General features: G+C 51.8%; 9 protein-coding genes across 12 annotated transcripts; 3 read left to right on the top strand and 6 right to left on the bottom strand.

Moving 5' to 3' along the window:
* Positions 1-19: 19 nt before the first annotated feature.
* PV05_00352 (uncharacterized protein) lies at positions 20-2,574 on the bottom strand. Its single transcript, XM_013465241.1, has 6 exons — positions 2,073-2,574; positions 1,751-2,018; positions 1,544-1,702; positions 1,264-1,496; positions 1,174-1,214; positions 20-1,125 (listed from the first exon to the last, which is right to left on the bottom strand). Exons 1-6 carry the CDS (start codon positions 2,352-2,354, stop codon positions 177-179), a joined length of 1,932 nt encoding a protein of 643 aa, XP_013320695.1. The 5' UTR covers positions 2,355-2,574; the 3' UTR covers positions 20-176.
* A 694-nt stretch (positions 2,575-3,268) lies between these two features.
* Positions 3,269-4,592, top strand: PV05_00351 (uncharacterized protein; the record flags this gene model as incomplete). The annotated part of the gene is made up of 3 exons (XM_013465240.1): positions 3,269-3,543; positions 3,595-4,292; positions 4,344-4,592. 3 exons carry the CDS (start codon positions 3,269-3,271, stop codon positions 4,376-4,378), a joined length of 1,008 nt encoding a protein of 335 aa, XP_013320694.1. The 3' UTR covers positions 4,379-4,592.
* An 86-nt stretch (positions 4,593-4,678) lies between these two features.
* PV05_00350 (uncharacterized protein) lies at positions 4,679-5,676 on the bottom strand (the record flags this gene model as incomplete). The annotated part of the gene is made up of 2 exons (XM_013465239.1): positions 4,679-4,889; positions 4,948-5,676. The coding sequence occupies 2 exons, from the start codon at positions 5,674-5,676 to the stop codon at positions 4,833-4,835; spliced, it is 786 nt and encodes a 261-aa protein (XP_013320693.1). The 3' UTR covers positions 4,679-4,832.
* Positions 5,677-6,403: 727 nt separating this feature from the next.
* Positions 6,404-7,386, top strand: PV05_00349 (uncharacterized protein; the record flags this gene model as incomplete). The annotated part of the gene is made up of 2 exons (XM_013465238.1): positions 6,404-6,473; positions 6,543-7,386. The coding sequence occupies exons 1-2, from the start codon at positions 6,427-6,429 to the stop codon at positions 7,384-7,386; spliced, it is 891 nt and encodes a 296-aa protein (XP_013320692.1). The 5' UTR covers positions 6,404-6,426.
* Positions 7,387-7,472: 86 nt separating this feature from the next.
* On the bottom strand, positions 7,473-9,273 carry PV05_00348 (uncharacterized protein). The gene has a single exon (XM_013465237.1). It carries the CDS (start codon positions 8,576-8,578, stop codon positions 7,901-7,903), a length of 678 nt encoding a protein of 225 aa, XP_013320691.1. The 5' UTR covers positions 8,579-9,273; the 3' UTR covers positions 7,473-7,900.
* A 444-nt stretch (positions 9,274-9,717) lies between these two features.
* On the bottom strand, positions 9,718-12,145 carry PV05_00347 (YjeF family domain-containing protein). Its single transcript, XM_013465236.1, has 2 exons — positions 11,912-12,145; positions 9,718-11,867 (listed from the first exon to the last, which is right to left on the bottom strand). The coding sequence occupies exons 1-2, from the start codon at positions 12,024-12,026 to the stop codon at positions 9,919-9,921; spliced, it is 2,064 nt and encodes a 687-aa protein (XP_013320690.1). The 5' UTR covers positions 12,027-12,145; the 3' UTR covers positions 9,718-9,918.
* A 3,488-nt stretch (positions 12,146-15,633) lies between these two features.
* PV05_00346 lies at positions 15,634-18,072 on the bottom strand. Of its 2 annotated transcripts, XM_013465234.1 has the most exons (4): positions 17,112-18,072; positions 16,311-17,063; positions 16,118-16,262; positions 15,634-16,070 (listed from the first exon to the last, which is right to left on the bottom strand). In XM_013465234.1, exons 1-4 carry the CDS (start codon positions 17,460-17,462, stop codon positions 15,877-15,879), a joined length of 1,443 nt encoding a protein of 480 aa, XP_013320688.1. In that variant the 5' UTR covers positions 17,463-18,072; the 3' UTR covers positions 15,634-15,876. The 2 variants fall into 2 exon arrangements, with proteins under 2 accessions (XP_013320688.1, XP_013320689.1); XM_013465235.1 differs by having other exon boundaries at positions 16,311-18,072.
* Positions 18,073-18,414: 342 nt separating this feature from the next.
* PV05_00345 (uncharacterized protein) lies at positions 18,415-20,191 on the top strand. Its single transcript, XM_013465233.1, has one exon. The coding sequence runs from the start codon at positions 18,562-18,564 to the stop codon at positions 19,744-19,746; it is 1,185 nt and encodes a 394-aa protein (XP_013320687.1). The 5' UTR covers positions 18,415-18,561; the 3' UTR covers positions 19,747-20,191.
* A 4-nt stretch (positions 20,192-20,195) lies between these two features.
* On the bottom strand, positions 20,196-23,724 carry PV05_00344. Of its 3 annotated transcripts, XM_013465232.1 has the most exons (3): positions 23,385-23,724; positions 23,309-23,341; positions 20,196-23,263 (listed from the first exon to the last, which is right to left on the bottom strand). In XM_013465232.1, the coding sequence occupies exons 1-3, from the start codon at positions 23,564-23,566 to the stop codon at positions 20,278-20,280; spliced, it is 3,201 nt and encodes a 1,066-aa protein (XP_013320686.1). In that variant the 5' UTR covers positions 23,567-23,724; the 3' UTR covers positions 20,196-20,277. The 3 variants fall into 3 exon arrangements, with proteins under 3 accessions (XP_013320686.1, XP_013320685.1, XP_013320684.1); XM_013465231.1 differs by having other exon boundaries at positions 23,309-23,724; XM_013465230.1 differs by having other exon boundaries at positions 20,196-23,341.
* Positions 23,725-23,908: the final 184 nt, after the last annotated feature.

The following is a 23,908-nucleotide window of genomic DNA, read 5'->3' as shown; positions in this document are numbered from 1 at the left end:
CTTTTGCACATGTCAAGGATCCGATCTCCGACAACACAATGGACACGTGCTGGTGGACATACTGATCCAAATGCGAAGTATCCTTCTCACTTCACACATCGCTATCAAGGTGTCTTCGCAGAGTAGGGTCGCCGGATCAAAGCGACTACTTGGTTCTCGAGTATTCCAAATCATGGCTACCGACTGCTCTCAACCAAAACTTGATCGAAGAAGTCATCAACCATGTCGACGTCCTCGATTTCGCATATCAGGGACACATGTTGATCCGGACGGCAAACAATGATACAACCGCACCCCGGGTCCACGCCGTATCTCTGGTAAGAGTCCTCCACATCACTTTTCTCCTCAGAGCTTTCGCTTGTAAACACCTTCCAGTAATCGTATCCTAATTTCTCATGGTAAGGGTGCAAAACCTCTGGCAAGTCAAGGAGTTCTATCTCCACTCGTGGCGCTGAATGGATGGTAATGATCTCAACCACTGCTTCGGAGACGGTGGGGCGACAACATCGGCCTACGATGGACTTCTTGCTTGAGAAATGCGCTGCAAAGTTGTCTATGCGCCTTCGTTGTTTGGCATCCCGCAAATCCCCAGCAAATAGCATTATTCTCCAAGGTCCCATAGCATCCATCAACTCATGGACTTGGCGAGGGCTGGCGTCAGCTTGATTGACAACAAAGTGCGAGCACAGTCGTTGGCCAGTGCGAACTTTTCGAGCGAGATTCCGCTTGGATCGGAACTTGCATGTTTGGCCTTTCGTATCCGACTCGGAATCGCCGTTCGTCTGCTCATCATGGTCGTCCTGTGCTCTGATCATGGAGGGACCGTAAGTGACACCTGTGCCGCTCAAGAAAGGGGTGAATTTCTTCCTGAATTCGTCGTAGTTGACGGACTCTTCACATGGTCCATCAACAAAGAATTGAGACATCTGGCGGTCGAGATCGAGCAATGTTGTGGCGACTTTATGTCTCTCGGATTGATACGTGTCCAGCAGCTCCGGCTTAGCAAGACGCTTGATGACCATGCCCAATTTCCAGCCCAGATTGAACGAGTCCTGAATGGACACATTCATACCGGCGCCCATAGTCGGAGTATGAGCATGCACTGCATCACCAACCAAAAAGACCCTGATAAACGGCTTAGCGCTATTTCGATGGCTCATGAATACACCTTACCGATTGTGCAGGCTCGTGGTCTTCGCGATCTGGTGGTCCACCTGCAGATGTCAGTGTAGGCCCCAGGCCCGTGGTTGAAGCGGCACTTACTGTATACACCGACCACCACTCACACGCTGCACTCTGCAGCTGGAACGGACTAAAGATCTTTTGAGCCTTGTCAAGAATGTCATCGAAAGATATCTTTTTGGCATTGAACGACTCCTCTTCATCACCCGTTTCCGCTAGTTGGACGTAGCACCTGAGTAGCCGGCCTTCACGGGGAAGGGTCATCACACTTCCGTGGCGAGCAGAATGTATGACACAGGACACTCGAACATCCGCTGCAAGCCATCAGTGGCCGCGTATCGAAAGGGTTGAGGCGGCTTACGAAAATTTGTCAACGGTATGATATCCATGACGCCAAAGTGTTTCTGGGTGCGATTCTTGTTGATATCGAAGCCACACTTGTCTCTCACCCAGCTATGTGCACCATCAGCTCCAACAAGATACTTTGTCCGTATCTGCTCATGTCTGGGCCTAGCTCCATCTAGAATATGTTAGCAGCCTTCATGACGCCACTGGTTGGACTTCGTACTGGACGATTGCGATTTGTCGCTGTGCGATATGTTGAGCGTGATAGCATGTTCACACTGTTCTTGTTCATGGATATCATCGTAGGTAATTGATTCCGTGACGACGTTGCGTTCAACTTTAAGCACCCCTTCTCGTTGCAGCAAGTCCAGAAATGCGCCTTCGATAAAGCCTTGCTTTAGCGACATCTGGGGATATCTGCTGAGATCCATTTCAGGGTCACGGATTCTTTGCGACCGCTCGATACGACTCTCGTCTTTCTCCGAGGGGTTCTGCGTTCAATGTCAGCTGTGCATGTGAAGTCTGACTCTGGTGAGGTGGACTACCCAGGAGCAGATTTCCCGTATAGGCTGGGCCTTATCGGTGATTGATGTGGCGATGCCAAAGCTGTCGAGAATCTCGATTGTTCTCGGATGAAGGCCATCAGCTCGACCATCGTAGACTTGCGTAGCCTTGTCGTCGATGATACGAGCTTTCAGTCCGAAACGACTAGCCCATGCTGCGAGAGTCAAGCCTGCAGGGCCTGCGCCGACAATCAAAAGATCGGTGTACGATATTTGTCGGTCCTCAGGCCCTGTGTCACTTGACGCGGGCATTTCGAGTCTCATGGTGGATACAAATTCCGACGTCTAGGTTCAATCAAGCAAGTGCTCACGCAAAGGGATACGGAGGGTTGATCACACCATGAAGGGTACTTGGGCCTCTTGCCAGGCTTCAGCTTCATCTAGCATGACCTAGGGAGGTACTAGTAGACAGTGGAAGACACTGCGTCATGATATTGACCTACCTTTACCTTAGGTAATGTGAGTAAAGGCGCTTACCTTCAGGCTGCCACACAATTCAATAGTCAGAATTCAATAGTCATCGGGTCATGATTGATTGCAAGTTGATTTAATGGTCGGAAGAGGGAATCTACTGTGCAGTACTACGCAATAAGCGAATTTTGGCTTATGATGATTGGCTGGGATGCGCTCAAAAGGGCCTTGCTCATTATGATGTCACATTCCAATGATGAAACGTCCTTCGACACTACGACCACTAGGGTAAAGCCTTGGTAAAGAATGGTAAAGACTGGTAAAGACCTGGTACGACGACGAGGGCGGATGTACTTCTCCCGGATTTGGTTCCTGTCAAACAAATCGTCTTGCTTCCGGACCAAGTTTCCGAAGATCAAAGATCCAAAGATCAATCAATCATCTCGTGGGTGTCGGCCAGGACTTTGTTTCCAGAACGCCCAGGACAAGCTCGCTCCTTTCGTTGGACGGGAATGGTGCCATCGCCTGGGGCCTGACGCCCGTAGATCAAGATGCAGGAGATTCTCCCTTTCATTGGCTTCACCCTGTTCTATTCAAGACCGGCATGGGGAGGCCCAGGAGAAATTTCCCCGGTCAGTGTGGAGCATGGGTAAGATGATAGGTTTATTGTGATCCCGGCCGTGATTTCGTCACACCAAAGCCGTGGTATATATTGAGGTACCGATTGCCACCAGTGTCTCTTCACAAGAGAACATTGCAATCCCAACATGATATCGAAAGATCCTGTTGACATTATCGACATCAAGTCTGATGCAAAGGGGACGGCCTTGGCTCAAGAAACGCGCAATGCCCTGCACACCAAGCCGGCAGCGTTCCATCCGCTACTGCTTTGGGACGAGCAGGGGCTCAAGAACTTCGAAGCTGTCACCTATGCGAATCAGTATTATCTGACCAATTGCGAAATCGAGTTGTTGGAGAAGCATAGCAGCGAGATTGCTGAGGCTCTGGCGCCGAATTCTATCTTGGTGGAATTGGGTAGCGGGTGGGATTAAGACCACTCTTGGATTTCTGACGGCTCTAACCCGTGCTACAGATGTCTCAGGAAAGTCAAGATCCTCCTGGACGCGCTGGAGAAGAGCGAGAAGCGGGTAGATTACTATGCGCTTGACCTCGACTATTCTGAACTAGAGCGCACATTACGCGACATCAGGCCTCAAGACTTTCACTATGTGCGATGCCACGGTCTTTTCGGTAGCTATGACGACGGGTTGAAGTGGTTCACAAGCTCCGAAATCAGCTCAAAACCACGATGCATCATGTCTCTGGGAAGCACGCTCGGCGGGTTCAATCGAGACGAAGCAGCAAAATTCCTCTCTCAATTTGCCAGCTTACCGGCACCACACTCGTCAAGTGTTCAGTCGTCTTTGATGCTAATTGGATTGGACGGCTGCGAGGACGGTGACAAGGTCTGGACGGCGTATAATGACGACGAGCAGCGCAATGAGAGATTCATCCGGAACGTCTTGTCGCACGCCAACAGAGTACTGGGTAAAGAAGTCTTCCGTCAGGGCGAGTGGGAACATCGTGGCAAGTGGAATGACGAGCTAAAGAGGCATGAGCAATATTTGATTCCGAAGAAGGATGTCTGGTGTGATGGTCACTGCTTACAAGCTGGTGAAGAAGTGTTTGTTATACCCAGCTACAAGTACGGATCAGAGCAACGATCAAAACTGTGGCACGATTCTGGGCTGCGACCATTGAAAGAGTGGACTACAAAACCACACAGCTACGGTCTGTTTCCATCTCGGCAAGCAACTTCTCAAGTACTGACGAGCACACCAGGTCTCCATCTTCTAGCCGCCGCCCTTCCAAACTAGAAGCAACAGTCTTTTCCGGTGTCGAGAAAAGGCCATAAGATGTGCAGAGAGTCCTGCTTCTGATGCTGTCACAAGCCCTGACTTTAAGAGCTCAATAGCATGTCCAAAGTGCCAATTCTCATCACCATGTTGCTCGTTACAAGGATTCTTCAGTGCGACGGGATATCTCGACATGGTGGTTCACTACACAATGGCTTTCCTGGTACCAATTGGCTTTTTCTTGCTTCCTCTGCCACTCGCCCAGCATGCTTCCTGCGTAGTTGTTATGCGAAGAATCTTGTCCATGGATTTCGAACCATCATTCATACCATCCATGCAAAGTCTCCACGGTGACTTGGGTGGGAAAGCACAAAAAATGGAGTCCTCCCTGTCCTGACATTGGGCAACAACGCTCTTACTGGTCACCGATCAGGTCGCCAATGACGCTGTCTCGGACTCCCTGACAACATGCTTGTCACATCTCCTCTCGTCCAATGATCTTTGGAGACTCTTTATCGAGGTACATGATTTTCTGCTCTTCGTTAGTTTTCCTCGCAACCATTTGCGATATCAATGGTGCTGTGACTTACCAAAGCTGTAACATGTCTTTCTGGTCCCTCCATCAACGCCTGCGCTTGCTCTCCTAATCGATTGATGTCGAAATTGTTGACGAAAGGAAACAAGGCATTGCTTGAAGGATGCTTCATCACACGTCCAGCCGGAAATGTCACAAGGCTCCATCGAAGTAGTGATAACATCGCCATAGCCATAGGTTCGTCATCCGTTGCAGACGTAAAGGGCCAGTTGCTCATTCCGGGCGACACTATGCTCCAATGGGCGCAGTGGTGCAGAACATACATGCGGATGACGTTTGCTGATTCTGGCAGCTCTTCGTCCAGCATGGCGTGAATGAAATCGAGGTGTGGTTTGACGGCTGTTATGGCATTAAAGATCCGCTCGATCTCTCGCCAGGCAAAGAGTTGCAATGCGGGCACCATAAGGCGATCCGCCATCACGAACACCTCGAACCAGTATTTGTGACGGCTTTTTTCAAACCATCCCTTTTGCCAGTTCTTGCTGTTCTCGCGAGCTCTTCGAATCTTGCTGCTCACCATACCGGGGTGTTTGCCGTACAGCCAGTCACAAAATCCGTCGAACACCTCGGGATCCTCGTTGGGTAGTTTGACCACTTTTGTCTGGCCTTCCGCGAAGAGGCTTCGGAGCGCGCCCTTGAAAAACCATGAGGTCTTGCACAGAAGGTTCTCGTGGATCGTCTTTATGTGAGGGGAATCGACGTTGCCGATGACCACCTTTACCATTGCTGTGCCTGAAGGGACACATGGGGCGTCAGTTGGAGGAAATCGAGTCCACATGTTGAGATCAGTCGAAGGGGTCGGCACCGGTAGGTAGCGAAGCGAAGATCGTGGTGTAGGTAAGAAGTAGCAGTTAGGAGGCAGGGACATGTCCACAACTTAGCAACAACAGGAAAAGGCAGGCAATTTCAAGTGGGCGTGAAGTTGAATGCGCAATCTCTGCCTCTTCATCACTTCGTTGACAGAGTGCTCGAGCAACTGCCTCGCATCTGGCTCTTGGCGGGAACCGTTGTTGCTCAACCTTCACTTACCAAGTGAATGATCCTATGGCAAGGTGACATAGTCTCATTGATTTTGCGACGTCCCTGGAAGATATGGCTTTCCCTATGTCAGCCACCCCAAGTCCAGCGTTGATGAAATCCTCGCATGTTTCTAGCAGTCTGCAAACCTGGCCCAGCAGCATCTCTATATGGGATCCGGCGACATATTCGAGTGACCAGTCCAAGATCGACGACTCGAATTAGATGCATGATGACTTGTGAAGCAGGAAAAATGAGAGTCTAGCATCTAGGGGCTAGTGAGGCTCAGCCTCGCGTCTCAAAGAAGGCCTAGTCACGTGATGGGGCTCTACTGCAGCCTCGTTCTCCAAGTTTTCTTCCCCGCATTCAGCCTTGCAATAATTTTTCCTACGTTCACTTTCCATTTGAAACTGTCTTCATACAACATTGTCCACCATTGACTGTCCTAGCCGAAAACATGCCTCATAAGCACAAGCGGAAACATGACGAAACCGAGGATTCAAAGTACGCATCTACTATTCTTTGTGCCTTCCGGGCCCCATTCGCTCACACTATACTAACTCGCCGCCGCAGTTTCGACCTCCCGCCCACATCCCGCGCACGCACGCTCACCGTCCACCAGAAGTCGGAAGGCATATTTGACACCTCCAAAAGCAAGAAGATACACCGCGAACATAAAAAAGCCAACAAGAAGAAACCCAACTCCTTCGAAGATGACACCCCGAAGTCCTTCGCCCGTCTGATGGCTTTTCAACAGGCGGGAAGACGCTTACCATCCGGCCTCGACAACGGAACCACTTCCAGCAAGAAATCCAAATCTAAGTCTAAGACGAACGCTGTTTCCGACTCCAAACCAACCGCCGAGTCCACCACAACCACAACCACAAGCGAACCCAAGAAACCACTCCAGATCCTTCCTGGCGAACGCCTCTCCGAATTCGCAGCGCGAGTTGACCAGTCTCTCCCTTTAACCTCTGTGCCCCGCCACCAAACCCGAATGAACAAGATCCCAGGCCTCGAAAAGGTCAAGACTCCACTGACAAAGCACAACAAGCGCCTCGCCCGGTTACAAAGCGAGTGGCGCAACACGGAAGCCAAGCGGCGCGCAGCCAGAGAAGAACAGGACGACGAACTGGCAGACCAGCGCGAGGAAGACGGACTGCTCTGGCTCGGAGCGGGAATCGACCGAGATAAACCGGTCGGCACGAAGAAGAAGAGGCCAAAGCGTTCTGGTAACGACGATGACGCCGACCCATGGAAGCAACTCGAGAAGAAACGACGCGAGGAAGGCGAGCTCCGGCAGAAGAATTTGCAGGACGTAGTCCTTGCCCCGCCGGTACTGAAGAGCGTCAAGAATATCTTCAAGGTTAAGAGTGATGGAAATGGGGATGGGATGCCGAGGGCGATAATGACTTGATATGGTCCTTTCTTGCGTATTAATGACATTCAGAATCTAGCCCGAATCGTAGACCTTGGACTTTTGCGGGTTTTACTCACGATGATCGATCGCGAAGGCGAAGGCGAAGTGCATATTCCTGGCCTGAGCTGCGCGGACAAGGCTATTTCGAAGGCTAACATGATGTGCACATGTACACCATCCCAGCATTCTTGGCCACGCTCCAGCACATCCCAAGCCATGTATGCCGTATATCGGAGCACCCCTATCCCATCTTTCACATACAGCTGTACAACTCCAATCCCTATCCTCACTTACTGCCGAAAAAAACACCAAATTATCCTTCCATCTCGGCCTTGGCAGCAGCCCTCGTTCAGCGCAAAGCACGTTTCCATTAAAATGCAATACGAAAAACCACAGCACCAGTCATTCATCCCTGGCAATCTCAACCGCTGCCGCTCCTCGCCATGCAAAGAGCCAATCTCGCTCCCTTCCCCGCAGCCTTTCAAAAAGGAAGTCCGTCATGATGATGAAGTCAACCCGCATTGGCCGGGTACAAAGCCATCTTCATCCTCTCTCTCCAGAGCTCCTTGAACCGTCTGTGCGTGGTGCGATGACTCTTGTCGAAACTCTGCTTGATATACCAACTCAACACGACGTTACACCTGGTCTGCTGCGTCTCGAGCAAATTGATGACGCCACTCGCATTGCCCAGCGAGAATTTCCCGTCTTCGCTCTCCTCCGGTGGGGCCGCCTTGTTCTTCTCCTCGTCGCTCCCGCTCCCCCTGTCGGCGACCTTGATGACCCACCTCCCGTGGATCGTTACGCCGTTGCCAGGGTTCGTCAGGCTCTCGAGGCCGTCCCGTGTCTGCCTCAATGCTGTGTGGTACACGAGCGTAGTGCTGTAGCCCGCGAACACGGGCAGTTTGTCGGTGATTTCGTACTGCGAAAATTGACTCGTCGCGTAGGCCGCGCTCACGTCGACGTTGAAATTCGAGGCGAGGGCTTGTGTGTCCACGAGCTTCGGGTGGTCCGCTGGCATGCTCGTGACGTCCAGGACGAATGGGTTGAGCGTGCACATCGTTTTGGCGGACTGCACCATGTCCAGAGCCAGCGCGAGCCCGGTTTGAAGGACGTCAGAGGCCGTTTTGCCCGGTGGAGGGGGAGGGCAGACCAGGTCGGTGATGTAGCCTTGTTGGAAAGAGGTCTGCATCCTGGCGGTCGGGTCAGAATCGGATCGGGCGCGTGGTCCTGGACAGACAATAATCCTGGACGGGGATGTCCCAACTCTTAGGGTGTGAGAATTGCTAGGGGCGTGAGGTTGCCTCCTGGCCCGGAAATCCTTTGTGGCTGTAGATGCGTCTTGGAGTGATTGATTCGGAGTGTTTTTGGCGAAATGATACTGGTAGGATGCGAGTGTTGACGAGTGATATAGTACTCCTACTAATGCAGTGCTTAAGAACGAATCCCCCAGTTCAGTCGCACTTCATGAAACCCTCCGAAAGAAAGGAATGTGCTGTCGTGGCAACGCTAGCAAGTGCTGATCCAGGCTATGCGCGGTGTGAGAATCTATCTGTTGTTTGTACGGCGAAACCGCTCGAATGGTGTTCGTGCGGTTATCTCTTTTGCGAGTAAGTATGCGCTCAAGTGAGATACAAGTCCGCGGTTCATAAACGTGTTGCTCGTATCCAATTCCAGATCCAAGGTGAGATGTTGAGGAAGCGCGGCTGGCCCTGGCCCCCGGCCCCCGTCCCTTCTAGTAGTAATCAATCCCACCACCCACTGTAATGGGCGGCAACAGAGGCGGTCCAGCCCTGCGTCGAAAAGTCTGGAATGGAATCGATCTCGCAATATGTTGAGCAGTCAGTGCCTCTGATGTAGTCAAGTTGTCATCTTCGTGCAACTGGTGGGCGATGTTTTCATAGAGAAATGACAGGGTTAAGGCCGAGTCAGCGAGGTGCTGGTAAGAATAGCGCTCGCCTTTTCGCTGTTGGGTTTAGCGGTGTCATGAGTTCTAGGAGATGACCTCCTCCAGCTAGCCTCTTTGATACAGCTAGGTGTGGGAGCGTATGATGTTCAGCTGTGGCGTTTTGGGCCTCTAAAGACCAGCCGCACAGAGCGCGAGGCGGCCAAAGGTCGATATAATAAAGTGCTTACCTATTTATAATTTGGGGCCACGATATGATGGGTGGATGGGCCTTTACGACCATCCTTTGCCTATCACGTACAGGGGCAGAGAGCGATGAGCGCCTCGTGCGTCACACGCCATGTCTATCAAACACTTCAACCCTCACCTTTTGACCAAGGATCGTAAGAGAAACAAGAGATCGCTTGAAAAATCTTATTTATACAGTCCGACTAAGCTAATGCAAGCTCTTCCGCCAGCACCATGCGCGTGGGCGTCTGGGGTGTTCCACTTCACCCTCGACTGGTGGCTCTTCTCCTTTGGAATAAGAAAAGGGAGTGCTCTGAAGATGCTCTCCTTGATCGCGCTTGAACGCAGCAAGAATGATGGATGAACTTTTCACCTCTTTCCCATTATCTTTCCGAATGTCAACCCGTCTGAGGCCCCATCGCGAACTTGACCGGAACGACCCATTCCGTGCCAAAGTCCACTCCATGTTTCCTTCTGGATCCATGTTTCTGCCAAGCTGCTGCAGCAATCCCAATATCGGCGACCAAGACTTGCCAGGTCACTTGGACACCATCCATAGCCATGGCATGCAGTAAACCACTTTTCGGCGCTCCCAGACTGACGACGAATTTGCTGGCCATGACTAGGAGCTGTCCGTCAACCTCGGTCACCAATCCTGACGTGGCGGACAGTCCACTCGGAACATCGATCGAAATGACCGTCGAACTTCGGTTCGCCCACCGGATCATTTCCAGGGCCGTCGCTTGATCGTCTGTTCGTAATTCCTCAAAAGTAACATGCACGCCGAGCAGGGCATCAACCACCACGTCTGGAGCAATTCCTCCTTGAGATGTTTTGGCCTGGTACTCGTCCCATCGGTCCACGTAGCCCTGGCCCTTTTTGTAGATATTGATTTGTTTGCGCATCACTTCCAGCAGGACCTCTTCGCGCTCGCCACCAAGGACGACTATCGTCACCCGTAACCTCCGATTGCGCAAATGCCTGGCTGCTGCGATGGCTCTAGCACCGGACTTGTGATTTCCAACCAGGAAGACCACATTCCTCACATTCGGAATGTTCAAAACAGCCATGGCTATGCTCCGACCAGCGTTTTCCGAAAGCATGTCTTCGGTGAGGCCCAGCTCGGACGTGCATAGTTGCTCAATCTCCAGCATCTGTAGAGGCGAGAGGCAATGGCATGGCTTATTGTTCAATAGTTTGAAGGAAGCTCGAATGCCCGACAAAGAACCGTTCATGGGTGACGACGTCTGCATCCGCGTCAGAGGCCGCGGCGACTCGGCACGGTCGATGTGTCCTGGGATAACACTCCCTTTCCTCGCTTGCATGGGACGTCTAGAGCCGGCTCTCTTGGATCCTTTACCACTGCTGTAGTGCTCTTCAATCATGTCGTTCTCGGTCTCTCCAGCCTCGCTTTGCCATCGGTCGTTAGCTTTGACATTGGGCGTCTCGAGAACGTTTTCAGTCCAGTGGAGATTTCGCCCGCCATTCGTCCCGGGCCGTGCTTTGCGGTTGAAACTGACTAGCCGATCAGCCTCGGCAGTGGTATCGGCCTGTCGGATGTCGTCGAAAACTTGTCTTTTATCAAATTTGGAAAGGTTGCTTTCGAAGTCGAAATCGCCCAGATCTTGTATGTCGGTCGCATCTTCCGTGGCCCATCCATTCAATTCTTCAGCTGTCTTCCGTCCTCGTTGGACCTTTTTCTTGGTTTGTTTTGGAACTTCCTCGATCAGTGGTGTCTGGCGCCATCCCTTACCTTTTCCAGCTTTCTTCTGATTCTTCAACGGGCCAAGGTTCACGTCCATCATATCAATAATCCCTGGCCCTGTTTGAGATATCGGCTGCTGCTTCTGTATGGCACTGTTCGCTGTCCTTATAGGCTTGCCATCAGCGACGTTATTTCCCAGCCGTAATGCATCGAAGGGTTCAGTGAGCGTCGCAGTCGCGGGCGTATTCTTCTGCGCCTTCTTAGGGACAGCCGTAGCGATGCTAGATACGGAACTTCCACGTATTGGTCCAGTGCGAGGCAGTTGCGTAGACTGGCTGCTGACCACGCCATCAGCGATCATAATAGGAGAGATTGGCCCTTGTTGGATTGAAGGCCGTCTTGGACCTTTGCTTGGGGGTTTCGTGTAACTAATGATGGCGGGATCGATGTAAGCGGCATTTTGCTGGCTTTGTGGAATCGTCTGAAAAGACGCAGCTTGCGAAGATTTGGCATCGACGACAGGTGTAGATAATTCCTCCTCTTCCACAGCGGTTTGCTGGGTGGGTGCTACCTCGAGGTCGGCGATTGCGGAGGATTCGATTGCATATGATGAGAGTCGTTGGCCATTCCAGAGCAACAGGACTGGGATCATCAGCACAGGTCTCGAGGACAGAGTGTCTGCCTACCATTCTGTAGAAGGAGTTTCTGGTTCACGACATCGGCAACCACGCCCTGCAGCTGAGCATTGGGTGGGCTGTGGAGCGTGACCAGAATCGTGTAGCCGATGAACTCAGAAGCCATGTCGGAATGAGGGACCAAACCTAGAATGTCATGGTGTGAACGCGAGAGAATATTAGTAACGCCAAAGAAGGGTACATCAAGTGTGAATGCTTGATCGTTGTGATCGTTGAAGGTCGCAGACAAGTGAATGCGTGTACCACAGTATGCGATTCTGCTCTAGTTACAGATCCGCTCTTGAATTTTCCCAATCCGTCATCAGGACTACTAGTACCCGCACTTTAACTTAGTTAGCAGCTTCTTTCCCCGACCATCATCTAATTCATCAATCATCATGCTCAGTTCTTCTCGATACGGTCCAATCTCAATGTACATATTCAAATTCATGCCGGTCTAGTGAATCCTTGTGAGCTTCAAGCGTAGTCTACTGTGGGGATCGCGGCTATCTGAGTGGGCATCAGGCCGCGATGAATTGGGTGAGACTCTGCACAATTAAACATATTGTGCAAGCCGCAAGGTATGACCGCTCTACCAGAGACACCCAGCGGATTGCAGTACAATGTCATCAAGATAAATGTTGAGCGGCAGGATTTCACGGCAGTTCCTGGAGCTGTATCCACTAAACCTGGCATCATCTTGGGAAGTTCTGCTAGTACCCAGGTAGGCATTGCTGGCATCTACCACTTAGCGTATGTCTGGAATCCTGTCACAGGTCTCTTCAATAAGGTATACCGCGTTGAATCATGCTCCCAGATACTGCGCGCTACATCCTGCCACTCTACGGACCATTCAAAGTACTGCTCCTGTGCTTTACCATATGTAACTTTCCACAGCAATGATATACCAGGTCGTTCCGAGAGACTATTCTATACAGTACCGCTTGCCCGCATCATCTGCGATTCTAATTCCAGCATTTCTTCGTAGGAGAAATCGTCCCCGAACTCATCCTCTTCCACACATTGCTCCCCAGCTTTCTTGACAATCTCTTTCTTGGCAATGGTAGATGTCTCGCCAACGCTGGCCGTGACTTGCTTTACCAATGTCTCATGACCAGACAACTTGGAGTAAAATTCAAGAACTTTCGCGTGGACCATGACCTTGCGTTCGTCAAAGCGAAGCACTTGTAAGCCTTCCTTGCTTCTTGCACGGCTCAATGCAACGTAGGCTTGTCCCTTCTCGAACACCTTCCCGAGGTCGACCTTGACTCGGCTGAGAGTTTGTCCTTGAGCCTTGTGAATCGAGAGGGCCCATGCGAGGATCAATGGAACCTGCACCCGTTTGGCAATGACCTCTCCTTGTTGGGATTCAGTCTTCCATTCATCTGGAGAGCAAAGCATGCTGCGCGATGTGCCATCGGGCAGATTGAATCGAACCATTGGCCACAACCTCGTGGAACCAGCACCTGCGCCTTGAGACTTCATTCGGGCAGCCTGGATCTTCTCACGTGCGGCGGCCTTGTCGTCTGAATCATCGCCATCACCGGGTTCATGTGCTAAGAGGAATGTGGGCTCGTCCTCTTTATAGGCGAAGAAGGTGCCTTCGTCCATGAAAGACTGGACAATGCCTAAAGAACCGTTGACTAGTTGAGTGTCGATGTTTTTGATCAACATGACCTGGGAGCCTTTCTTGAGCTCGAGGACTTCTGGAGCAATGAAATTGGCAAGAAGATTCTTTCGAACAGTCAGGTCCTGGATACCCGAGTCGACAGCGTTATATGTCATGATTTGTCCAGACAACTTGCGCATCCGGTTCTGGTTAGCACTTTCGACTTCTTCACGACGTGGGTACCTGGGAGTGGTTAGTGGACGTCGTTGGCAGTGACAACATGCTTACAGTTCAGTGGCCTCGAGCTCGTCCCGGAAATTGAGGGGCCTTGACAACGATTTGAACTCGCGGATCGTGGCGGCACTCATTTTCCCGAGCCGCATTTCATTCAGCATTCTTGCAAAGTGCTCGTCCTTTTGCCGGAAGACGTGCGTCAGAAGAATGGTATGCTGAATGCAAGTATTCCAGGTCACGGCATCGAACACAAACTTGGCAGTCGAGTTCTTGTCTGGAACGGGAGGAAGCTGGAAAAAGTCGCCTGTCACGACTAACTGTATACCACCGAACGGCCGGCCGTTGTTTCGTATTGTCCTAGCAACTTGCTCGAGTTTGTCGAAGAGCTGGCCATCCACCATGGATATCTCATCAATGATAAGGAACTTCGTTCTCAGCCATTTTTGTCGTGATTTCTGATTCCGTTTGATCTTCTTGACCAGCTCCGGTGCAGGCTCTTTGCCCAAGCCGATGCCTGACCAACTGTGAAGTGTTTGGCCCTCCAGAATGCACGACGCCAGACCCGTTGAAGCTGTGATGGCGATACGGTCAGGCTCTTTCCGGTATCTGTGTTTCAGTTGAGCGATTATGGCTCTCATGAGCACCGACTTTCCTGTGCCAGCAGAGCCCGTAAAGAAGACACTCTTTCCCTCCTCCATGACCGCCTTCATGACAGCTTTTTGTTCATCGCTGAGAAACGGTTCCGGTAGTCTGTCAATCGTCGCCTTCTGGGTATTGGTCGATTTCGCAAAGGATGAAATGGTTCGGTCAGAAGATGTTGACGGCCGTGATACGGGTGTGTTAGACCGCTGACGAACCGAAGGCGCTTTTTGTAACATGTCTGACATGGTGACCGACGCCTTATCTAACCCATTCCCAGTTGTCAACTGCTTTGAAGCAGAGTACTTTTCAAAGCGGCCAGTATGCTCTTCGTCATGCTTTGTACCCGCCCACTTGCTCTTATCCCCATATACTGCATGATCACTCGTCTCGTCGGTTATGCCATATCTTGAACTTGTCGAAGAGAACGTAGAAGGGAGCACCTTTCGTTTCTTGGGCCTGGCAGGTTCCGGAGATGGCGACTCTTTCGTCATTATACTTGTGTTTGGTTTATTGTAATGCGATTCGGGGGATGAAGACCATGGTACAGGGGCGCTACTGGAAGGCTGTCCAGGAGAGCCTTTCGGCAGTGGAGGAAGCTTGGGGTATGCCTCACATTCTAGATTATGAAGAGAGGGATAGCGGATGTCGGAGCGCTTCTCAGGGGAGGTCAGGTCGATGTAGCCACCGGGAGGACTGTTCTCGTCGAAGGACTGTTGGTGAAGCGAACCCAAGCTGCTGGCGGTACTCATGCTTCGATCAAATTTCCGTTTCTGACCATTCGAAGCAGATTCTCGAGGGACATTGGCTGCCGCAGCATTCAAGCGAAGAGGTGATTGCGTTTTCTCTCCTTGCGAAGTTGATGCATATCGATTCACTGCTCGATTCAACATGATGGCATCAATGAACCTCGTAGGAGATCTCAAGGCGCCATTCGGAGACCGCAGGAACTTGGTGGCCGAGAGAAGGTGCATGTAAGAGAGGGGAGGTCTTGAGAGGGAAGAACGACCGGGGTCTATGGAGCAAAAAAGATGTTTTGGAACCACGGCACTTTGGACACTAAAAGCGCAACCTCATGAGGCCCAACGCGTATCGCGTCGAAATGGCGTTTAAGGAAAACCATTAGCGGCTTGGCGCCAATGCGAGGCTGCGCAAGGCTGAGTCAAGAAGTGTGAGAGGTGCATTAAAGCGGTAATCTGCTTCGAAGCACCAGCAGTCCAATTCACACGGCTGCACTTGACCCATCTACGATGATGCAGTATATTAGGACATATACTAAAGGAGAGAACAAGTATATCGCTTTTGATTGGGTATCCTGCTAATCACTGATTTCCTTGACTACAATTTGACGACGATTCCAATATTCGTGCTCGCTTGGATTGCCCCCATCTAGTTTTCATAAAGGTCGGCGAGGCTTGTCGTAACTTGAACAGAACGCTCATAGCAATAATCAATCTGATTGGAAAACACAACAAGGCTTCCACGATGTCACAAGTTATGCCTGATATCCCTGGTAGTTATTACCATACGACGGAGGGGGTTGTTGGTACATTCCAGCCGGTGGACCTGAAGCACGACCGTATCCTCCAGCCGATGGGGGAACCTGTCCGAAAGCCGATTGAGGGGATTGGGTGTAGGGGCTCGGGAGATGGTTGGAATCCCATGTACCGCGTGCGCCAGGGCTCGGGCCTGAGGGAACGTTAGCCGTGTTCTTGCCTCTGACGTGGTCATCGTACCTTGAGGAGTCATGGGTCCTGGACCACCATACTGCGGAAAATATGGAGAGGCTGGATTGTAGCCTCCAGGAGTTGTCGCAGAGCCAATGGAAGTCTGTGGTGAATAGGCATCGAACTGACCAGTCGGAGGACGATCTTTGCCCCACTGCTATTGTTAGACAGTCCGCCATCGAATCCCCGTGATAGAACTTACAGAGCATTTCAAGGGTCTTCCGTTGACATTATAGCCCGACAACTGACAGATTGCCATTGCTGCGTTCTCATGCGTATCCATTTTGAGGAAGGCAAACCCGCGGTCTGACTGGAATCGTGTCTCAACCACATAGCCAAAGTTCTGAAACAGCGGGACGAGATCCGCCTGTGTTGTGTAGGGCGTAAGATTACCAACGTAGCAAGTTGTCTGCCAGCTAGGAGTTTGATTGACGACCATCTCGTAAGACTGAACCCCCTGAGTAGGGAAGTGGTGGTGGCCAAAGGGAGTGGTTGGAGTCATGCCCATGGCAGCCATAGCTTGCTGCTGAGAGATGGACGGCTGCCCCTTTTGATTTGCCCAGTTGCAACGGATGGCTCGACTGCCCAGCCACTCGCCGTCCATGGACGAGAGTGCCTTTTCAGCGTCTTGTCTTTCACGGAACGCAACAAAACCATAGCCTCGAGTGCGACCAGTCTTCATATCCCACATGACTCGTGCTTCGGAAACGGAACCAAACGCAGAAAACGCCTGCAATAGCACTTCGTCGTTGACTTCATTACTCAGATCACCCACGAAAATGTGGAAATGATTAGAGGTGTCCTCCTTGTTGGAGCTGTTCGATTGGTATGCCCAGTTGACGCGAATTTCAGCTTGGTGAACTCGGCGTCCGTTCAGAGTGGTCATGGCTCGTTCAGCAGCACCAGGGTCATCGTATTCGACGAACCCATAGTTGAAGCCTTTAGAGTTAAACTGCTCCTCACTGTTAACGCGAGAGCCGTCTTGCGTTGCCAGCATACTCACATTCTTATCTGGTATGACCTTGACGCTGACCACATGTCCGGTGGTTTCAAAGATCTGCTTCAGAACGTCTTCTGTAACCCGAGGATCGAGGCCACCCACATAAAGTGCTCTCTTATTCGGTTCGGGCGCAGCTCTGCGAACAACTCCGCCAGAAGAAGGGGAGATGGCAGTGCCCGGGGTCGCAGGTGTTGGGACGGGGTTATTGTTCTGAGGGATGACGACTGGAGGTAGCGCAGGTGGTCCCATAGGAGTGCCGGTGTGACCATTGCTTCCAGGAGGGCCATCGTAACCTGGAGCGCCGGCGGTGGATGGCGGTGGTGGCAGTGTCGCGGGTGTAATGTTCTCCGTCATTTTGAGAAGTGCGCCTTTTTCTGACAGCTGAAAGAACCACAGATAAAACTCGAGCAAATGACTTGGTGCAAGATTATATGGTAGGAGCTCAGTAGTAGATGTATGTTCGCGTGGATGGTATTGCGGGGAGGTGGAGTCGTAAGTAACGAAATTCCGCTCGAGAAAGGCGAAGACAAGTCGCTATCAGATGAGAAGCCAACCCAGGGAGCAGCGCCAAAATGTTGAACAAGTAGGAGATGCTTTGACAACGCAGAAGGACTTGGAGGAAAGAGGAGAAGTATGTTTGTATGAGTGGTAGTTGTACGCCGGTCGTGAAAGTGGTCGCGCCGAGATGAGACAAAAGCAGGCAGGCAGCACGGCGGCGGCGGCGGCTGAAACTCGAGAATGCGCAGCAAAGCAAATCAGAGCAGCACCAAAAAGCTGATGAAGTTGATGAGATGAAGACTTTAGGAAAAGGAAGAGAGATAAGGAATCGCTCAAATTCTTTTCCCAACGCCCAAACTTGCAATGCACGAATTCCAAGCGACTCGACGAAGATGAAGAGGAAAGAAGAAGAACGGACAAGCTAGTGGTTGAAGATAGGATGAGAAAGGTGTACAGAAGAAAGCAGCAAAACCGATGGAAGTTGGACCAAGGCCGCAGCCCCAGATAAGGTGTGATGTGACTGCTGCTGGGCTCACTGGGTGAGGTGGTTAGCTTCTTCGGGACTCGGCTGGTCCTTTTAGGCTCGGGCTTAGTCCCAAAGTCAAACCAGCCCACCTAGAAACCCTCCAGCGAACACCCTATAGGCCCCCAAAAGATGCCCTGGCCCCTGTGCTTCTGTATCCGCGTCTGCGCCTGCGCCTTCTCCGTGCCCGGACTTCCACTTCAGCCTGGTGCCAGCCGTTGATTCGACCCCACTGCCGTCCATCATCACGAACTTGACACTGACACTTTTCCAACCGGCGCCAACGTGGTCAAGTCGCCCGACTTTATTCAAACTGCAGGTGGAAAGAATGGTGTCTCTCTTTCCGTAGCCAGCTCTTTGCCTACAGCGCCCGACTTCTTCGATTCTTCTCCCGGCCATTTTCGCCGTCTCCTTGCGAATGCCATCGTCGTCATGGCCGCGACCAAACCCGCCTACGACCCGATGAAAACGGTAGAAGGCATGTTCAATGGCTCTGTAACACGGATCGCCTATGCCATGAAAGACCCTCTGAACTACGCCCACTCTACGCGAGCCGTCCTTGTCGAGACCGCTAAGAAGTTTCAAGATGCGCTGGATGATTGCGAAATACAAATCCTCGACGCAAAATGGTATCTAGAACACAAACTGGCGCAAAACAGAGCGCGTCGAGAAGCAAAAGCTAGGGAAGACAGTGCAGCAAGTGCGAAGAGAAAACGTGACGAGGTCGAAGGGGCGCAAGGGAAGCCTCAAGAGACTGATCAAGAGAATGCGACGAAGCGAGTGAAAACCGGCGAACTGGAGAAATCCGCGCCGTCACAGCAACCACAGAAACAGAAAGAACCTTCACAACCACAGCTTCCGAAAGCTCCCGTTGCCGCTCCCAGTGCGAAGATCCAGGTGTCTCCAAAGGCAGCAAAGAAGCCAAGTGTACCCAAACCGGTCGAGAAACCTCCAGCACCGACTAAGCCTAAGGTCAAGAAATCCCAATCTCCAGCTATGCCGCCAGCCAAGGTGCCAGAGAAGCCGCCTGAACAACCTGCAGTCCCAGAGACTTCTGCAATTCAGCAGAATGTTGAAGACTATCCCAAGGCTACTCCGCAAGATATGTCTGCTGGCGGCAACGAAGATTTCAGTTTTGTATCGATGTTTGGAGAGCCCACTGCAGACATGATGGCAGGTGCAGGCAACGACATGAATTTCGACATGAGTAATCTGGATGACGGATTCGACGCTGCTGCTGTGCAAGACGCTTCTTTGAACTCGCTACTTCCAGGCCTGGAGTCTTATGCGAATCAAGCTGGCGACGACAGCTTCAATATGCCTGGAACTACAAATATGGTTGCTGGCGGTGATGCCGGGACGGGAGGGTCTGGGCCAGCGGACAACAACCTGCCACCACCACTCAATCCCAATGACTTCAGTCTTCCAGCTTTGGGGCCAAACGAATTCGACGAGCTCCTCAATTCAAGCGACATGAACTTTGACAATAGTGTCAGTTTTGTCGACAGCGGCATGATGAATATGGGCGGTATGGACAACATGGATAACATGGACAATATGGACAGTATGGAAAATATGGAAAATATGGATTTCGACTTTGACAGCATGTTCAAGTGAGCATCTGAAACGCCACTGGCTCTGTGACCAGGCTGTTTTGACTTTGGAGGCGAAATAGGTCGGACTAAACCAAATCGTAATCCTCGCCGCACTCTACCGGACAGGACTTTTGCTTGGAAAAGGGGCCATGGGCGCGAAGGTTGGAGAGCAAAATGGCTTGCTACTCTTTGTTCATCTGGGAATTGACATGCTAGCAGCGGCGTTGGTGGCTTGAGACGGCTTTAATGAGTCCGTCTATTGTTTTCAGTCGTTGTCTTTACTTCTTGAGATACCCTGGATATTTTACATACACGATTTTGTAGCACGAGATGCGAAAGGGGAGTGCATGCATGTACACTACGGCCACGACAGATGCTGTTGGAGAGGATGGCTTCCGTCCAAACCATTTTCTTCCGAGAGCCTCTTTTCCGTCTACCTTTTCATGTTTGCAAATACCTGGAACGATCCCCGAAAAATGTTCATCACCATTCGATACACCAGTCCGAGGCTGGTCCTATGCACATAGGGTACCAATACATTATGAGGATGGAATCAATCCGCCTTGCCCTTCCCAAGCCCATTCATCGAACCACTACTACTCGACCCTCCGGACTCGATCATATGTAACGAAAAATCCACCTCACCGACCAACTCCTTGACCTTGCCCAGCACTCCAGCGGTCTCCTGCATGATCAGCACGCTCGCAATTTCCAGCACCGCAAAAGCGGCGTAGCACGGCTCGTTGATATGCTGCACGCTGAGGATCTGGGGGTCAATAACGGCCAGCTGGTCCGCCAGATGGATCGGCGGCGGCACGCGCACGTACGGGGGCAGTGGTTGCGCGTTTGCCATGCTCGCCGCCACAAGACACAGTGTACTTGTGAGTTCGCGGCTTGTCACGCGCGTTTTTGCCGTGAGTCGTCGGAAATCGGCCAGCCACTCGCTCTCGTCCTGCGCTTGTTGTCTGCCCACGTCCGATGCGCCCTTCTCGCCGGCACCACTCTCGCCAGTCACAAAAGCTTGAGAACTGAAGTTGATGAGCGCCATGTAATTGAACAGGCTCTGCAAATGCGCAATCAATTCGTCATATGTCTGCTTCGGGAACTTCCCGCCAAACGTGGGCTCGTACGTCGTGAAACTCGAGTGCTCCCTCAATCGGTTCATCATGCCCAACATCTTCTCGAAACACTTCGTCCTCGCCTTATCGAGTTTCCCCATCGGGCTGTTCTTGCTGCTATCGTTCGCTTGCGCGCCCAGCCGCAACTTCATCTCGACCGTGCTGTGCGTGCACGCATAATAGTTCGCGAGCAGGTACAGCGTCGCTCCCAGGTCCTTGCGTAGCGTCGCGTGCGTCGTCACGGGAAAGGGCAGGTACGTCCATATAAACGCGACGGCGAGCCCCGTGACGACCGTGGCCAGCCGGTACGGCGCGAGCACATGGACCTTGTAGAAGCGCTGGCCGTTCGAAGTTAGGGCCGCGGTCCCGATTTTGAGGTTCTGCAACTCGTAGCCCACGATCAAAACGATGGTGACGGTCGCTATCACACCCGTAATGAGATATTTGGGCTTCTTTAAGATGACGTAAAACCCACATACGAAGGCAAGGTACGATAAGGGAATGATGGCCGCTGGTTTCTTGTCCGCCATGTACCATATCGTGATGGAAACGACCATAGCGACCACCGTGCCGGCAATCCGCAAGAGGAAGCCTTGCACGCCGGCGCCAGCGGTGGGACCCATGCTGATCGCGATCATGATGACCGCCCAGATGCCGCGCTGCTCCAGATAGAAGTTGTGCGTGGGCTTGAGGAAGCCGAGAATCGCCAGAGACAGACTGGCAACGGCCGCGCGGAAGCCGTATGCAGATTGGTCGGAGCCGAGGAAGCGAGGAATCACGCGTAAATGGTCGGTGACACGCTGATACCAGTTTGTCGGGGATAAGTGCTCTGGGTCTTTTCGCCTAGAGAGGGAATCGCCGGGCCAGATTATGATGCCAGTAGAGTCTGCATCCGGCAAAGCGGGTTCGGAGTCTTCTTGCGTGAACATGTGTTGGAGGAGCTTCGTTATCCGTCTCCAGCCTGGAAAGATGAATCGTTTCTTGCTCATTGTGCCATCTTGAACCTTGGAGTCTGCAAAGAGCACCAAGGCCAAGACTGACCGGCACATGGAATAAAGCAGATACTCGAGGTACAAGATCAAATATAGCTGCTGATGGTTCTGCTTGCTGCGTACGATTTCATCTAGGGATTCGGAGTCTTTGAAGCTGTATTGAGCTGATGGATCTTCCCAGAATTTGGCGGGTACGTCGATCCCTTTCCTCTCGCACCATCTCCGCATTGTTCCTTCTCGATGTTGTTGAAACAGTCTGATTTCGGCCCTGAGGTGCTCGGCAAAATTGGGATCTCCTGGAGCAGGCGGTGCATCTGCCCTTTTCTCGACGTCCTGCTTTGCGAATTTAGGGCGTGGAACGAGCTCGAGCACGTACTGTACGTGAGCTATGCCACCAGCAAGGCTCTCTTTCACCCTACGGAAAGGTTCACGGGACATGGCCACCACTTCTTGCCACTCGTCGGCTTCCAGACGTCTAACAGCTTCTAATGTAGTCGCATCTTCGATCAGGTTTTCTCCTTCAGCCTTATGCTGTCTGACTGATTGTAGAATATCGGCGAAAGTAGATAAGCCTGCCACTGGTAGAAGAACTTGCTGCAACCGTCTCCAGATGGTGGAGAAGTCTTCAGGCCGCAGTTTTCCGAACCCCATTTCTTTCTTCGCAAAGCTGATCTCGATTCTTAGCATTCCAAACAGCTTCGACGCTTCTTGAAGGGCCGTTTTGAGCTTGGTGGCAATCTCTTGGGCATGCTTCGCAGATGCAGCCGAGTCCGCCGTCTGCTTCACCGCACCGCCCTCTCCACAGGAGTCTGTATTTACTCCAGTTTGATGGTTCGAGATGCTATGAAGATAAGTTGTGTGGAGGCTGATGCTTGCATTCAACAGGTTGAGAACACCAGCCATCTGCTTCTGGCAGATTTTCCTAGAAGACACTGGTAGGATGAAATACGACGTTCCAGTGGCCAAGGCAAACCCAGTGAGAAAGACCTTCAGTAACCTCTTCACGAAATCGATCCCGGCAGTCATGGTGGGAAAGGCCGGAGCATACGTGGAAGCGATAACAGCGAAAATCGTGTACTGGATGGCGACAATCATGAGCTGGGGCCGGTAAGCCCTGATAGTGTTGGCGAGCCACAGATTGAAGAATAGCCAGACAGCTGCTGTGGCGTTGGCAGCCGAGCTAAATGCCAGTGACTCCTTGCCGCCGGACGTGCCCGTCGCGGATGCTTGAGGCTTGGTTCCTCGCGCAGAGACGGCGCACCGGATTGTTAGCAAAGCCATGGCAGCTGACAGACAGATAGCAGTGGTCGAGATCAATATGTTTTGAGCAAATTTTGCTCGTGGTAGAATTGGTAGTGATATGATGGACATGATTGCGATCAGGTATCCCAACGCGCCGTACTCCCGAGCCCAGGCATCACTCTGATATCTGGGTAGTGTGAGCACTGAGCCTTAGTAGATCTGATGGACTTACGCCGCGAGAGCAATGGTTGGTGGTAAGGCTCCCCTGTAATCATCAGTTTAGTCCACATGAGACTAGGCCTCCTCACTTCAGCATCATCAGAACTGTTGGGACATCAAGCCCAGCTTTCATACACAACCGTTTGAAGAGCCCTGGCTGTGTAGGTCGTTGCGACGGGCTTTTGGGCTGGACATGTTGGTGATCGTCCGTCGCTCTCTTTTCCTCTGTCGTTGTCGACTCAGAGGAGTGCTCTTCAACAGTCGAAGGCATTGTTGCCGGCTTGACTGACTTTCTTCGAAACGCACAGAATGGTATGGGAAACTGAGACAGACGTTTACATAAGGAGCATTGGCTTCGGCGGCGGCGGAGTTGATGAGGTCTCCCCAGATGTACACGGCGGATTCGACATTATAACTCGTCACCGATCGATTTAATCGACAATTGCGAGATGTGTTGATCCAAATACTGTACGGAGTACGGAGTAGAAGGTGCCCTTTACCGAAAATAGTAAGGGTTCGACGCTCAGACGAATCATCATGCCTACCGGCTGGTTTGTTTGCTGACTTTGACTGCTGAGTAACGAGGTCTAACGTAAGGCCACCCGAAAGTGTC

Source organism: Exophiala xenobiotica, assembly GCF_000835505.1.
Source record: "Exophiala xenobiotica strain CBS 118157 unplaced genomic scaffold supercont1.1, whole genome shotgun sequence".
NCBI classification, from domain to species: Eukaryota; Fungi; Ascomycota; class Eurotiomycetes; order Chaetothyriales; family Herpotrichiellaceae; genus Exophiala; species Exophiala xenobiotica.
The sequence above is the reverse complement of the archived record's forward strand: the minus strand, read 5'-3'. Positions and strand labels throughout refer to the sequence as shown.